The sequence below is a fragment of the Triturus cristatus genome, chromosome 7 (assembly GCF_964204655.1).
Source record: "Triturus cristatus chromosome 7, aTriCri1.1, whole genome shotgun sequence".
NCBI lineage: Eukaryota > Metazoa > Chordata > Amphibia > Caudata > Salamandridae > Triturus > Triturus cristatus.
In genome coordinates this window covers 532,997,633-533,011,103 of record NC_140590.1, presented here as the reverse complement: position 1 = coordinate 533,011,103, position 13,471 = coordinate 532,997,633, and the positions used below count along the sequence as shown (strand labels likewise).

The 13,471-nt window shown below is 47.7% G+C and overlaps 1 protein-coding gene across 5 annotated transcripts in view; it reads right to left on the bottom strand.

Moving 5' to 3' along the window:
* Window positions 1-2,316: 2,316 nt before the first annotated feature.
* The window catches only part of RHBDF2 (rhomboid 5 homolog 2), a 381,680-nt gene continuing 370,525 nt past the window's right edge, over window positions 2,317-13,471 (bottom strand). For all 5 annotated transcript variants that reach the window (XM_085616914.1, XM_085616913.1, XM_085616916.1 and 2 more), the window contains exon 19: window positions 2,317-4,687. In XM_085616914.1, coding sequence (XP_085473040.1) covers window positions 4,268-4,687 — 420 coding nt within the window. In that variant the 3' untranslated portion in view covers window positions 2,317-4,267. The remainder of the gene's footprint in view (window positions 4,688-13,471) is intronic.

Sequence of the window (13,471 nt, the reverse complement as noted above, 5' to 3'; positions counted from 1 at the left end):
TTGAGGCAAGGAATGTGTGAGAAAGAGAATGAATGGATTTGCGAACACGAGGGAGCGATTTATATATCACACTTTCTTCTCAGGGACCAGTTCAAAGAACTACTACTTCTGAGTACCTGTAATGAGTCAGGCTGCTGCCTTCTGACACACTTGTAGTTTATGCGAAACTGTGACACCGGTCCTAGTTAAGTACTATTATCACAATCTATGTGTGACTGAACTAGCACTGGAGCCAATGAAGTGTGACAGATGCAAACAACAACAAGCATTTGCAAAGCAATAGGTCTCGCATAACAGAACATAACATAACATAACACGTGTATTTGTAAAGCGCACGTTCACCACTACGGGTATCTTGGCGCTGAATAACAGATGTTTATTGTTACCCAACTCAATGGTACTCATTTTATCGATCTCAGATGGATGAAAGGCTGAGTGGACCCACCGGGATTTGAACCTGTGACCATGAGGTCGAACACAGGCCCCTGCAGCAGACGCATTAGTCCACTGAGCCACCAGACCCGGCATAAGAGTTTGATCTATTGGCATTGCAAATGACAATGCCTTTTATTTATGTATTGTTTTTAAAACAAATAAATAAAAAACATGGTCATTTACAATACCAATAGCTTAAACTCTCTCAGATCCGAGACCTATTGCATTGCAAATGCATGCTATAAAAATAAACAAAGCGTTAGGAGAGAGCGTGTCCTGGACCAAGCAATTTGAGAAAATAGTGCTTGGAGGTTGTAATTAAAGCCTACCGTGCAACACCGATAACGGGAGTGTTAACATGGGAGATTACAAAATGAGACAAGGGGGTACTAAGGAGGGACCACTAAGGCTTTTGACTAATGAACAGCCAGAGTTTACAGTGGAAAATGACAAAAGCCAATGAAAAATGTGGGTGGGGAGTGGACGTAGCTTCACATCTCCACCTCAATACTGCATGCCTCACAGCGCAGGGCATGCGCTGTCCAGGCTCGACCTAAAAACGAGAACCCTACAAATGAATTTAAGCTGGCCTCTAGGACAGGGCCAAACTGGCCATGGTGGGCATCAGGCATTTCCCCAGGAGGCTGAAAGGGTGGGGCCAGTTTTGCAGTGGTGGGGGGCGGCTTTGTTACTAGGGGCCCGATTTACAGAAATGTTGCAATATCAGCCTCCAGAAAAAAAGCACCAGTGCTTCACACTTGCACCCCCGGCCAGCCACCCTCCCACCCCCCAAAAAAAATGCCAGGGCTGTTTTGGGATCCCAGTCTGGCCCTGCTCAAGGGCAAGAGGTACATCAAGAATCATGTCGATGTACGAACCTGGCGCTAAGGTGTAGGGCGGGCCCATTGAAGAGCAGAAGTCTAGGTTGTGCGCAGAGGGAGTTTTCCTGTTAGCAACACTTCAGTCTTGGATGATTTCAGTTTGAAGAAACTGGCTGGCATCCATTATTGGAAAGTGGCAATTATGGAAACGAGTTGATTATGTTCTGTGGGTGAGGGTGGCTGGTTTAGACTAAAAATGAATGGAGTATCACCCAAAGACACACAACATTTTACAATCCGCAAATGGAGATTTACCAGTAGATGCAGTAAATATTACATTTGAATTGCCCCTTGGGGACCACCATACTTCAAGACTCGAAAAGCTGGGCGGGTCTTGGACTATGTTACTGTCTGACATGAAAGAGGTGAACCATTTGAAAACAGAGCCTTGGCAGACAGAGTCATCTTCTTTTTGGATAAGCAGAGCATCATTGATAGTATCGTAGGCTACTGGCAAACACAGAAGGATGAGTGCGATGACTGCCGTTCGCTACCTGGGGTGGTCCACGGTGGACAGAATGACAAGTTCAGTAATATGATCTGGACAAAAGCCAGCGTGGACAGGAGTCCAGCGCTTATGATTTCCCATACAGCTTTGCAATCAGTAATCACCTATATACCCAGGCAAGGAAACAGCTCTAACGTTGGGCAATTTAGAAGGATCCAGAGTAGACATTTTTATACTGAGGGAATGATGAGCTGGACTAAACTCGACTGGCTTCTTAGTTATTTATATTCTCTTTCTCGTCTTTCTTGCCTTTTTAAGGTCAGCCTAAGTTAACGCCACTGCCCTTCTACTGCGTGGTGGTCCTGAAAATTCCCTCCCCTAGTTGGCTGCTATGGCCATCCTTCCCTCACAGAGAGGTGCTCTAGGGAGTTTCTACACAACGAATGTCAGAGTTTGTGCTTAGCTACGTGGGAACTAAAATATTGGAAACATTGTAGGCACAGCTCATCAGACATTACATCTTCCAAGACCCAGGAGAAAAACAATCACAAGTCCAATATGCGTTTCCTTTTTATTAAACAAAATGTATCTCCCAATACAGTCAAAGAGGCCACTAAAAACTGGCCTTCAAAAACACCTTAAGGTGCTGTGGATAAAAAGATTAATGGAGAAATTGCACGAGTTAGTGTGTAGAAAGTAGTAGACGCTTCATTCGATATGTACATTCATATAAAACACTCTTGCTTCATGTTAAATAAATAAATAGCAGGACGCCTGAGAATCTCTTGAGGTCTGTGGCAAGACCAATAATCTGCCATGAACTGTGCAGGATGAGAAAAGATGGCACTGGGGCTAGCTCAAGGTACCCTCGAGGAAGAGCCATCCCACCATTTGGGCTGGGGAAGAGGGAAGAGATGCAGCCTGCATACGGCACTTTGAGATGAGGAGAAACTTGACGCACCTATGCACAAGTAGATATAGCTTTTTCGCCACAAGGCTTGCTGTGCAGTGGAAAGCGAGAGTAGTTTACAAGTAAACAGCCTCCTCATCCAAGAAACAGGATCCCTTGTGTCTTGGGAGCAAACGCGTCCATCCGCTGTGGATAAAACTTCACCCTCTGCAACACAGACTTCACAATGATCCCAAGGTCTCTAGTGCAAGACTTCATGATTGTCATCCTTGTGGCAAAACTGGCTCACAGCTTTGGCACAGTTCTTCAGGACAGGCTCAATGCTGGTAGAGAAGGTGGTACTACTGTTGAGTAGCGAGGTGCAGTGGCAGAGCAGTGGGAGGGATACACTACTGATATAGTGGGTGGCATTGCAGTTTTGGAGTGAGGTACACACTGGAGTGGTGGTGCATGGGGGTCTGTGTTTTGAATTGGCAGGGTTGGAGGGCAAGGGAACAGTGCTACAGGGAAGAATAACATTGCAATGGGAAGGATACATGTGGGTCCTAGTACTGAAATAGCAGAGGTGATGCTGAGGATTAACGAGGTGCAATAGCCGAGAAGTGCGAGTAACGAGTTCTCAAACTGCCAAGACCACTGTAGGCCCCAGTGTGCACTTGGCTGCAACAGACACAGGCGTTCAATGGCACATGAGGTGCATTGTTCGAGCAGTGTAAATTCTGGTTTTAGAAAGGCAGCTGGTGCTGTTCACATTAGGGTACACTGGGAAAGCCCAGAGAGTGTCTAGTGCTATATAGTGAGTGATGCAGCTCAAAATCCTTTCCACGTCTACTGCAGGAATACATGTGAATAGGAATCATTTGCCCACAAACATGCCATCAATGCATCTGTAGGCACAGCTTAAAGTGGTGAAAAAGAGTCTGCCCTGGGTTTTGCGAAAACGCCTTGGTCCTGCCTTCCATATGGATGTGCTGTGCAGATTAACAGTCCCTCCTGCAGCACTGATCTGGGTTATACAGACCCTTCTTCCTTTTATCGTACCTCCTTTGGGGGGCCACATGAGATTGTGTTGTAGGCTATGGTTAGATCGGCCTCCTGTACCTCGCTTCCCAACTCCATGTACCTCGCTTCCCAACTCCACCCCTTCCCACATACACAGATTTGGCGTAGACCCTTGTCAAGGATCTCATTACAGTGCATTTTGTGCTGATTCACAAGCAGAGATGGTCGGCTTTGTGCTTTTCGCTCCTACCACTATCAACAAATGATCAGGTGAAGCAGCCACCATGACTGGACTCCTCCAGCTCAGTGTTGGCCAGCCCCTTGGCATGTGCAGCTTACCGGCCACCAAGTGTACCTCTGCAGATTGGCAGTGCAGACTGACGTCCATCTTGTTTCAGTGGCAAACAAAAAATGCTCCACTAAAGACTTATTTTGGTGCCAACTATACATTGTTCCCTCTTCGTGTCCCTCACCCACACTCAGTGAGGACTCTTCAGTCACTGGTTGAGCCCTCTGCAGATCTCCTTTCTTTGGTCAGTGGGGGAGAAGGGGCCATCACAGTACAGCCTTTAACCTTCAATCCTTGAAGTTTTAGTGTAGGACCTGGTCCAGGTCGTATTTCTCGCAAAACTTGTTGGTGAAGGGAAGGCAAGTAAAGTACTCAATCCAGGGCCAGTTGATTGGGTAGACATAGAGCCAAATGACCAATGAGGTGAAGAAGCCAAAGAAGAGGATAAGTGAGACAATGATCATCACGCGCTTGCGGTACTTGTCAGCGGTCCCAAAGGTGATGTAAGGCAAGAAGGCAAAGGAGAGAAGCAAGCCACTCAGAAAGCCAAAGATGTGGGCTATGTTATCGATCCAGGGAAGCAGGCCAAAGGCGAAGAGAAATAGGAGGGTTCCCAGGAGCTTGAAGAGGGCCTTCCAAGGCTTGGCCAGGATCTGCCAGCTCTGAAAAAGCTCTACGAAGAGGCATGCCAGCAGGCCGAACTGAGAACCGGCAGGTCCCACCTGTTGAGTGAAAGCAGAGAAAGAGTCACAATTGTCAAAAAGCTATGAAATGCTACCAGTTTCTAAAATCCCAAAAGGGCAATTTTCAGCCTCAAATGAAAACAACTTAATTAAGGAAATCCGTTCTCGGTATCTGCCCGGTTATGGTATGATGCACCCATTACAGTATCAATGTGCGCCCTTTTTAGTAGTCCTACTCACTTGAGATTTATATTATGTTGCCCTCCTCACGCCTTCTTCATAGTGAGTCGATGGATGGGTAACAAATTTTTGATTGTTTGCTCGTTCAACGGTATGCTGCATTCAGACATAATATTTTGTGCTTCTATCTATAATTTGATAGGGTTCATTTTTCTTTGCACATGCATAATCATGTTCCCTATACTACAAAAAACTAAGATATGTGCGATTGTAAGCTCCACATAGAACAGAATGAGAGGTTATGCTTAGGGTAGACATGCTGTGAAGAGAAAGCGCAATAGACTGGGTGAGAGCTCCGGAAAGGAGTGATGGAGGAAGTCAATGCATGGAGCTCTCTAGTAAGGAGTCAGCCGCAGTCCTAAAACAATGTGGCTGGTGCTTAGACTCGTGAGTCTGCAAAGGGAGATAGTAACATGGGCTGACAGCTTGGAAATGAAGTAAACTGAAGCGCGGTATCTGGCTCCAGCCCCGACATTGGAGGACTGGGGGTTGAATTCATAGATCTGAGAAACAAGACAACATGAGTTAGGTGGAAAGATTTGAGAAGGAGTAACAGGAGGTTAAGCTTTGTGTGACAGGAACCAGATCCCCTGTGTTGTTCTTGGGAAAGGGAAACCAGAGACCAGAAAAACAGGGTACATGAATTTGGGCTCTGCCATGAAAATCATGCAAATGGGTGCGCATGAGGTCGGGATGAGATGCTTGTAAACACCGGTGACAAGAGACTGGAGCGTAGAGCTTTGGATATGGAGAGAAAGATACGACTGGGCACAGAGAGTCAGAAAGTGGCCAGAGTTTGGTGTGAGCTTTAGAAATCTTGGGGTCAGAAGTTCGGTGCATAGATGAAACTGAGGATGGCTGGAACTTGGGATGGGAGCGAAGGATTGGACGGGGCTGAGCTTGAGCAGAGTGCCTGAAAACTGAGGGGGCAGGTGCTTCAACTGAAAGGTTCTGGTAAAAAGTAAAAGTTTGAGCCAAGGGCTCTCTCGAAGGGCCAGAGCCTAGGCAAACATTTGTGGGGGGAGTTTTGGACCAAGGGGCCTAGGAAGGGATAGCATCAAACTAAACTCGGAGTTTGGGGAAGCCAGAGTACAGGGCCCAAGCCCCAGTCCCCTCTAAGTAGGTAAAGGATTGTGAAGAGGACAAGGATTTCTACCTTTGTAAGAGGAAAAAACAGCACTCTGTTTTTACTGATCAGTGGCGGCCGCCACATACAAAAAGTGTTGGGGCGCCGGGAGGAGCGTGCGGGGGAGGGGAGAGTTTAATAATAAGACTTTTTTTATTTAAGTACCTGAAGCTACTGGTCCTGCCTCCGCCTCGGGGGTCTTTTTCCTCCTGCCTTGTCCCAGCAGGCACTGGAGCAGCATCAGACTCCCTGTGCAACTCCCACGCTGTTCTCACGCCACGAGCGCAGCGTGGGGATTGTCCTGAGCGGGCTGATTTGACGCTCCCCTCAGGACCCAGAGTCTGTGCTGCTTCTCCAGCCCAGCTGTTCAATACAGTCGGGTTGGAGAAACCTAAGTGCGCGTGTGTGTTTGGCCGGCCTGAGCCTTCTCCCATGCCTCGGCCCCACCCCTCCCTACACACGCTGGTTCAGCCAGCAGGTGAAAAATAAAACGATGATAGAACATAGTTTTATTTTTTACCTGCTGACTCTGAGCCAGTAGGGCGACCCTCCTCCACCATTGCGGAGGAGCCACCCCGGTTACCCATATAAAAACCTATCAGTGACAGGAGCTGATGCTTTAATAAAATTGGCTGACAAGTCCCTGCATTTCTAATTATGACGCCAACTGTGTCTTTGTTTGCTTTAGCACAGATTAAGGCGCAGTTTAAAGAGCTCTGCAATACTCGAGGATAGTGTTGCTCCATCTGAGTTTAACCTCAGAAATTCGAGAGGTGTATTCAGGTCAGAAGGAGCACCTGCCTCTGAGGGGCTTATTACGAGCTCGGACCTTGAGATACATTTGTTCAGGTCAGAGAGAGAACAACTGCCCCTCTGGGAAGGGTGGTGAGACACAAATAAAAGAGGGGGATTTACTGCAAGCAAGAGCCTGACATGTAGTCACCTCAATAACATGCATCAGGACAGTGCTCCAGGGCCAATGGCTAGTGGGGCAGCTGGGGATCGCTTGTAGCAAGTATTGGCTGTTGCCCGTGGAACATCGGGAATCGTAATGCTCAGAATCCCCTTTTAGGGCTTAAGCGAAGGCCCGCAGGCTAGGCTCACTCTAGAAGGTTGGTGTGCAGTAGAAAAATTAAAGGTTAATATTAGAATAGCATGCAATAAAGGCTGTGTTGTAACTTTGGTAAAATATATAAAACTTTAATTCAGAATGAAAGTTTTTATAATATAGTAAAATATTCCAAACTAATGTATGGTTCTATGGAGATATAATTACTTTCTTTCTCGGTGGACACACATCTAGGCATTGGCTTTACTGTGTGCCTGCCAAAGTTCAGTGAGTGTGGACAGAGCCCTCTTCTGCAGTGGTCAAGCTGATAGTGTGCAGTGAGACTACGGCTATTCAATCTCTGACTCGAATGACCTCCTCGCTCATGGTCATTATGGACACTGTCTTCAGTCCTGAACTTTTCTCCGACACATGACGGACTTGAGGCATTAGTCTAATAATTTCAATGGAAATATAAGAGGACTACAGCACCCAGAATGCCATAAGCTATACAGTTAGACCACGACCCGAAACAGTCTGTGATGACTTGGAGGGAGGTGGTCATCCTAACCCTGGCTGAGCCAATGCTCCTGTGACCACGGTCCAACTCCTAGATGTACTAAGAGGGATGTGTCAACGTGGCTTTGTGGGTGTGACAGGACCTTCATCGTCGGCAGATTAACATCAGGGAAACCACACTGGGGCGCAACCTGGTCTGTACACTGGTCTCAGAGGGAGGAACACCACCTTTGGCGAACCATAATGCACGCTGCCTCACGCTGTGGGTCTCCTCAATTCTTCACTCTCACTTCTGGCTGTGGGAGCAAGGGGTCATCTCTTCTTGTCCCTCAGCAAACGTCAGCGAAAGCACCACTCTAAGCAGTGTCGCACTAGGCAGTGACGCCAGTCTTAGCAGCACTGAGTACTCCAGAGAGTGACCCTCAACGCAGCCCTTAAGCAGCAGGGTATGCTCTGCGTAGAAGAGCAGTATAGCACCACCCCTCCTTCAGTTTGTAGACATGCAAGCCTGCTCTGCACAATCTAACGTTTGTCCACACTTTGCGGATAGGAGATACAATCTTCCTAGTACTAGTGCAACCCTTCTCTAGCTGGGCACACAGCTCACTTCCACTATAGATCAAAGCTGAACAGAATACCCTGACTCACAGGAACAGCTTGCATTTCCATACACTGGTTGTTCGGTGCATATTGTCAAAGTTCACTTAGTCTCTTGGTAACCAGAAACTCCCCACAGTATCTAAGAGCTCTGGTCCCATTGTGACTGCAGGCATCGCATATCACAAGTCTGGTACATTGTCTACTGCCCTGCAGCTAATCAGGGACTCGAGGCTGGGCTCCTGCCAGAGTTCATCCAGGGGGTGGTGGGTGGGCCTCAGCACTTCTCCATTGTTCAGGGGTCTGCCACTGTTGATTCTTCATCGCAGGTTACAGGCTGCCTCTTCCGAGCTGCTTGTACCAAGAGGGGTACATTCAATGGATCACCTGCCCAGCAGGGTACTAACAATAGAGCTCCTACCCAGTAGGGTGCATAAAATGGATCTCCTGCCCCAAAGGGTATATGCAATAGATCTCCTACCCAGTAGGATACATGCAATGGATCTCCTGCCCAGAAAGGTACATACAATGGATCTCCTACCCAGTAGGATACATGCAATGGATCTCCTGCCCAGAAGGGTACCAACAATAGATCTCTGGCCCAGAAGGGTACATACAATAGATCTACCCATAAGGGCACATAGAATGGATATCCTACTCAGAACGGTACCTATAATGGATCTCCTATCTAGTAGGGTACCAACAATAGAGCTCCTAGCCGGTAGGGTACATACAATGGATCTCCTGCCCAGTAGGATACATGCAATGGATCTCCTACCCAGTGGGATACATGCAATGGATCTCCTACCCAGTGGGATACATGCAATGGATCTCCAGCCCAGAGGGGTACATGCAGTAGATCACCTGCCCAAAAGGGTACCAACAATAGATCTCTAGGCCAGAACGGTACATACAATAGATCTACACAGAAGGGTACATGCAATGGATCTCCTACTCAGAAGGGCACATACAATGGATATCCTACTCAGAAGGGTACCTATAATGGATCTCCTATCCAGAAGGGTACCAACAATAGATCTCCTGCCCAGCAGGGTACATACATTACGTCTCCTGCCCAGTAGGGTACATACAATGAATCGCCTGCCCAAAAGGGTCGATCGAATAGACCTCCTCCCCAGAAGGGCACATACAATGGATCTCCCGCCCAGAAGGGTACATATAATGGATCTCCTACCCAGAAGGGCACATACAATGGATATCCTACTCAGAAGGGTACCTATAATGGATTTCCTACCCAGATGGGTATCTACAATAGATCTCCTATCCAGAAGGGTACCAACAATAGATCTCATGCCCAGCAGGGTACATACAATAGATCTCTTACCCAGAAGGGTACCTAAAATAAATCTTATATCCAGAAGGGTACCAACAATAGATCTCCTGCCCAGCAGGGTACATACAATACATCTCCTGCCCAGTAGGGTACATACAATTAATCGCCTGCCCAGAAGGGTCCATAGAATGGACCTCCTACCCAGAAGGGCACATACAATGGATCTCCTGTCCAGAAGGACACATAGAACCGATCTCTTGCCCAGAAGGATGCCTACAGTGGATTTCCTACCCAGAAGGGTACATAGAATGGATCTCCTACCCAGAAGGGTACTTACAATGGATCTCCTACCCAGAAGGGTAGATGGAATGGATCTCCTACCCAGAAGGGTACTTACAATGGATCTCGCCCTGTCCCACTGAGAGTTTTAGGATTGAGATAGGACACCTGCCTACAACGGGATGCGCAGGAAGGGCTAGAGGGGTGAGCAGCCTACAGACAAGCCAGGCATAGACGAGACAGCAAACACAATGCCTCTTCTGTCTAAGACAGTCTAAGCAGTACTAAGGGTGCGAGCAAAAATAGCTCTAGTACCTTTGAGTATTTTGCAGCTACTACCAAGCGTTACGGGTGCCGTGGGCTACACATGTTGGTGGTATTTGTCCATGTTAAAAGGAGTGTTACTTTGGCTTGACTGCCATCTCCAACAGAGTGCTGTATGGGTGAATAACACAAAAACAATGTGCAGCACCCTTTACAGGATTCGGGAAGGGAGTCTCCTCTGCAGGAAACATACCTGACATCAGAATTGAGAAAATCGGGAGCAGGGTGACACAGAGAACTTCACAAAGACTTTAAGACCTACAGAGTGCCACGCAAACAGATGAAGGATGTGAGGAGGAGATGATGTTGAGTTTGTGTATAATTGTGGTCACTCGCTTTACACGGACCCGGCAGGTAGAGTGGAGGCTGAGGAACCCACACTATCTTCACCTGACATACAACTGGGTTCCCGTGGCTAGAGATGGAGAGAAGGGAGGAAGAGAAGGATAGAAAACGACGGAAATAAATGAACTAGAGAAGGAAGGAAAGAAGTAAAAAGACACTAGTATGATAGAGAGAAGAAAGGAAATCCCCGCATTCCATTTGGGGGTAGGAGTCGTCTGAACACCTGCGGGGCTCGCTCACCTCATGCACTGCCATTTGGGATAGGTTTGGAGATGGGGCTATGTTATTTGCCTGGCCGCTCCCTTGCTCACTCTCTTGATCCCTGCAGCTGGCAGGGTGGCGTACAGTGCAGATGTGCTCCTATGACCACGAAGAGAGTGCACGAGTGTACTAATGCCTGTTTAGTGCTCAGAGCTGGGTTTAGAAAGAGGGCGCGCAGGCGGTTTGAACTCTTCCGGGATGCAGAGGTCTGCGAGTCTGATGCAGAGGGTCAGTGAGGTACAGCACCGCCCCTGGAGTGTAAAAATAGCACAGGCGTCAGCGGCCTGGTCCCTCACTCTTTACCTTCATCAGTCATCCCTCTATCCACCCCACCCCCTTCCTCATATCTTCTTTTTGCACAAATCTCACTTTCCTCTCCACAATTCTCTGTTCGCCCTCATTTTTTTTCTTTTTTGTTCTGTGGCCACTCAGCAAAATAGTTCATGGTATTGTCGGCTCGATTCCTCAGCACCACATACCTCCCTTGTAGACTAAAGCTTCCCTTCCAACATTCCTTATAATCGTTCTAATTCGTTCATGGTCATGATGATACAGTACACCCCCCCCCCACCCCACCCCCCTTCTCTCTCTCAGTCTCCCTCTGTCATTTATTCGGTCTCACTGCTTTCTTAAACCCAGAGCTCCTCCCCGCCACTTTACCCCAGTAGCCTTAGGTTTCCATAACATGAGCTGGGCTATGTTTGGATCCATCTGAGGCCGAGAGAGTGAGTGTGAGGCTCATCGCGTGGGCCGAGCTCCAGGGCAGGGGTATCAGCACTCCTCCAGCCCCCTCCGCGCCCAGGGTTTCTCGGCACGCGCCCACGGCTTGGGACAGACAGATTAACAGGAAGAGAATGAGCCGTCTAAAGCCCTGAGGCATCACTTGCCGATACTAATCCCCATTAAAGCCTCCACAGGTGCGTGTCAGGGGCCGGCATGTGCACGCGGTGCACGTGGGTGTCCTCGAGGAAGGCAAGCTGCACGGCATGAATACACCGGGGCCTCTGCGCAGAGGAAGAAGGTTCCTTGCCTGTAGCACTATGAGTAACTTCCTCAGCGTTGTGTACAACACGAACAAACACCAGAAAAAGTAATCTAGAACGCTGCTCTGTTTCATGACGTCTGCTGGGGTATTTTGATATGTTATGACGCCGTTCCGGAACAGCCGTAAACGTCTATCAACACAGTGGCATGTGGCAGCAAGAAGCTGTGCATGCCTTGGAAGTTGGAACATAGAAACATTTGTTAATAAACAGCCTGTTTTTCCAATTGCCTTTTTTGCCCAATCTTCCCTGGAACCCAGAAAGGGCTATCCAAAAAGGGTAATAATAGAGCCTTTCATTGGGCCTCTGGGCAAATGAAAAGACTTAAAATACAACCGTGTTCTCAGGGGCCACTGGGAGTCGTAACCATCGCTCTGCCGTACACCCTGAGATGTGGCTAGAAAGAATTAGCTTTGAAGGTATTCTCTTTATCAACATTAATAACCAAGCAGTGAAAAACTGTCCCATTGTCAAAATAGTCCACAAACCTTTTTTCCAATCAATAGCCCTCATATCTGTTGCCTCATCATGTGTTTAGAAGGCAGAGTAACAAAGGGTCACCCGGAAGAGGTGGACGTAGACATGGTCACGAAAAAGGCAACTCGCCAAGGGCCCAAAACGATCTTAGAACGAGGCAGCATGGTCTCAATTCAGGAAGTTATGAGACACCCCTGAGACCTGAACAGCCATGACTTAGACCACCACAATTTTCTCCCAGGAACACAGAGGCTGCGTACATCACCAAACTATTGGGATTCTTGACCACTTAAAACACTTAAGGTTCGGAGGGCTCATCCCGGGTCATATGTGAGCTCCTTACCAGGGCCGGACTGTCTACCGGGCGTTTTGGCATGCTGCCGAGCTGGGGGCTGATTTCGTTGATGGGGACCTGCCTGTGCTGAACGAAATTCGTTTTGCTTTGTTTATTTCAAAGCACATGCAGGTCTCCATCAACGAAATTAGCCCCCACCGCAGTGACATCAGCCCCCAGCTCGGCAGCATGCCGAAACGCCCGGTAGACAGTCCGGCCCTCCTCCTTACAGTACACGTGTACCAGTCCGCCGCCGCACATTTGTTCAATCCACAAGAAGATATATTCCCACAGATCTTTCATCCCCAGATCTTTCATCCCTTGGTGTCTGATATACAGATCCCTGGATGAGCCTTCACAAGACACCTAATGGTTTCAGGGGCTGGGCTCGAAGATCCAGATAATTATTTCATGGAGGAAGTTCCTGGTTCACTTTAAAAAAAAAAAGATATTTTATACATATTTAATCTTCAGAGATTCTCCCATTTGACATACTGGAGGTCCCTTAGCCGTTCTTATCCATTACACCTCATTCTCATACTACCCTCATCCTCACTTGGCATCTAGGAGGTCTGTAACTCTCAGATCTGTCTATACCAGGAGTCTCCAACCTTTTCTGTAACAAGATCTACTTATGTTCAGTGCTACTAATATTATTAGTGCTGTAATAGTGACTACGTCAGGCAAGATTACATTAGTGGACACCAAATGCCAGATAATCATTAATGGTCACCTCAGTGCATCAGTCACTGTTGCCAGTAGAAAATGGTTTGTCAATATAGAATGCCTCATCTGGAGCAACTAGATATTGAGGCTCTCATGTCTTGATGCACTACTATATCCCAACCGAGAACCCTCACCCTGTAATGCACTATATCCCCGAGCCCTCATCTCAAGATTTACTAGATCCCATTAAAATTTGCAACATCCAACATA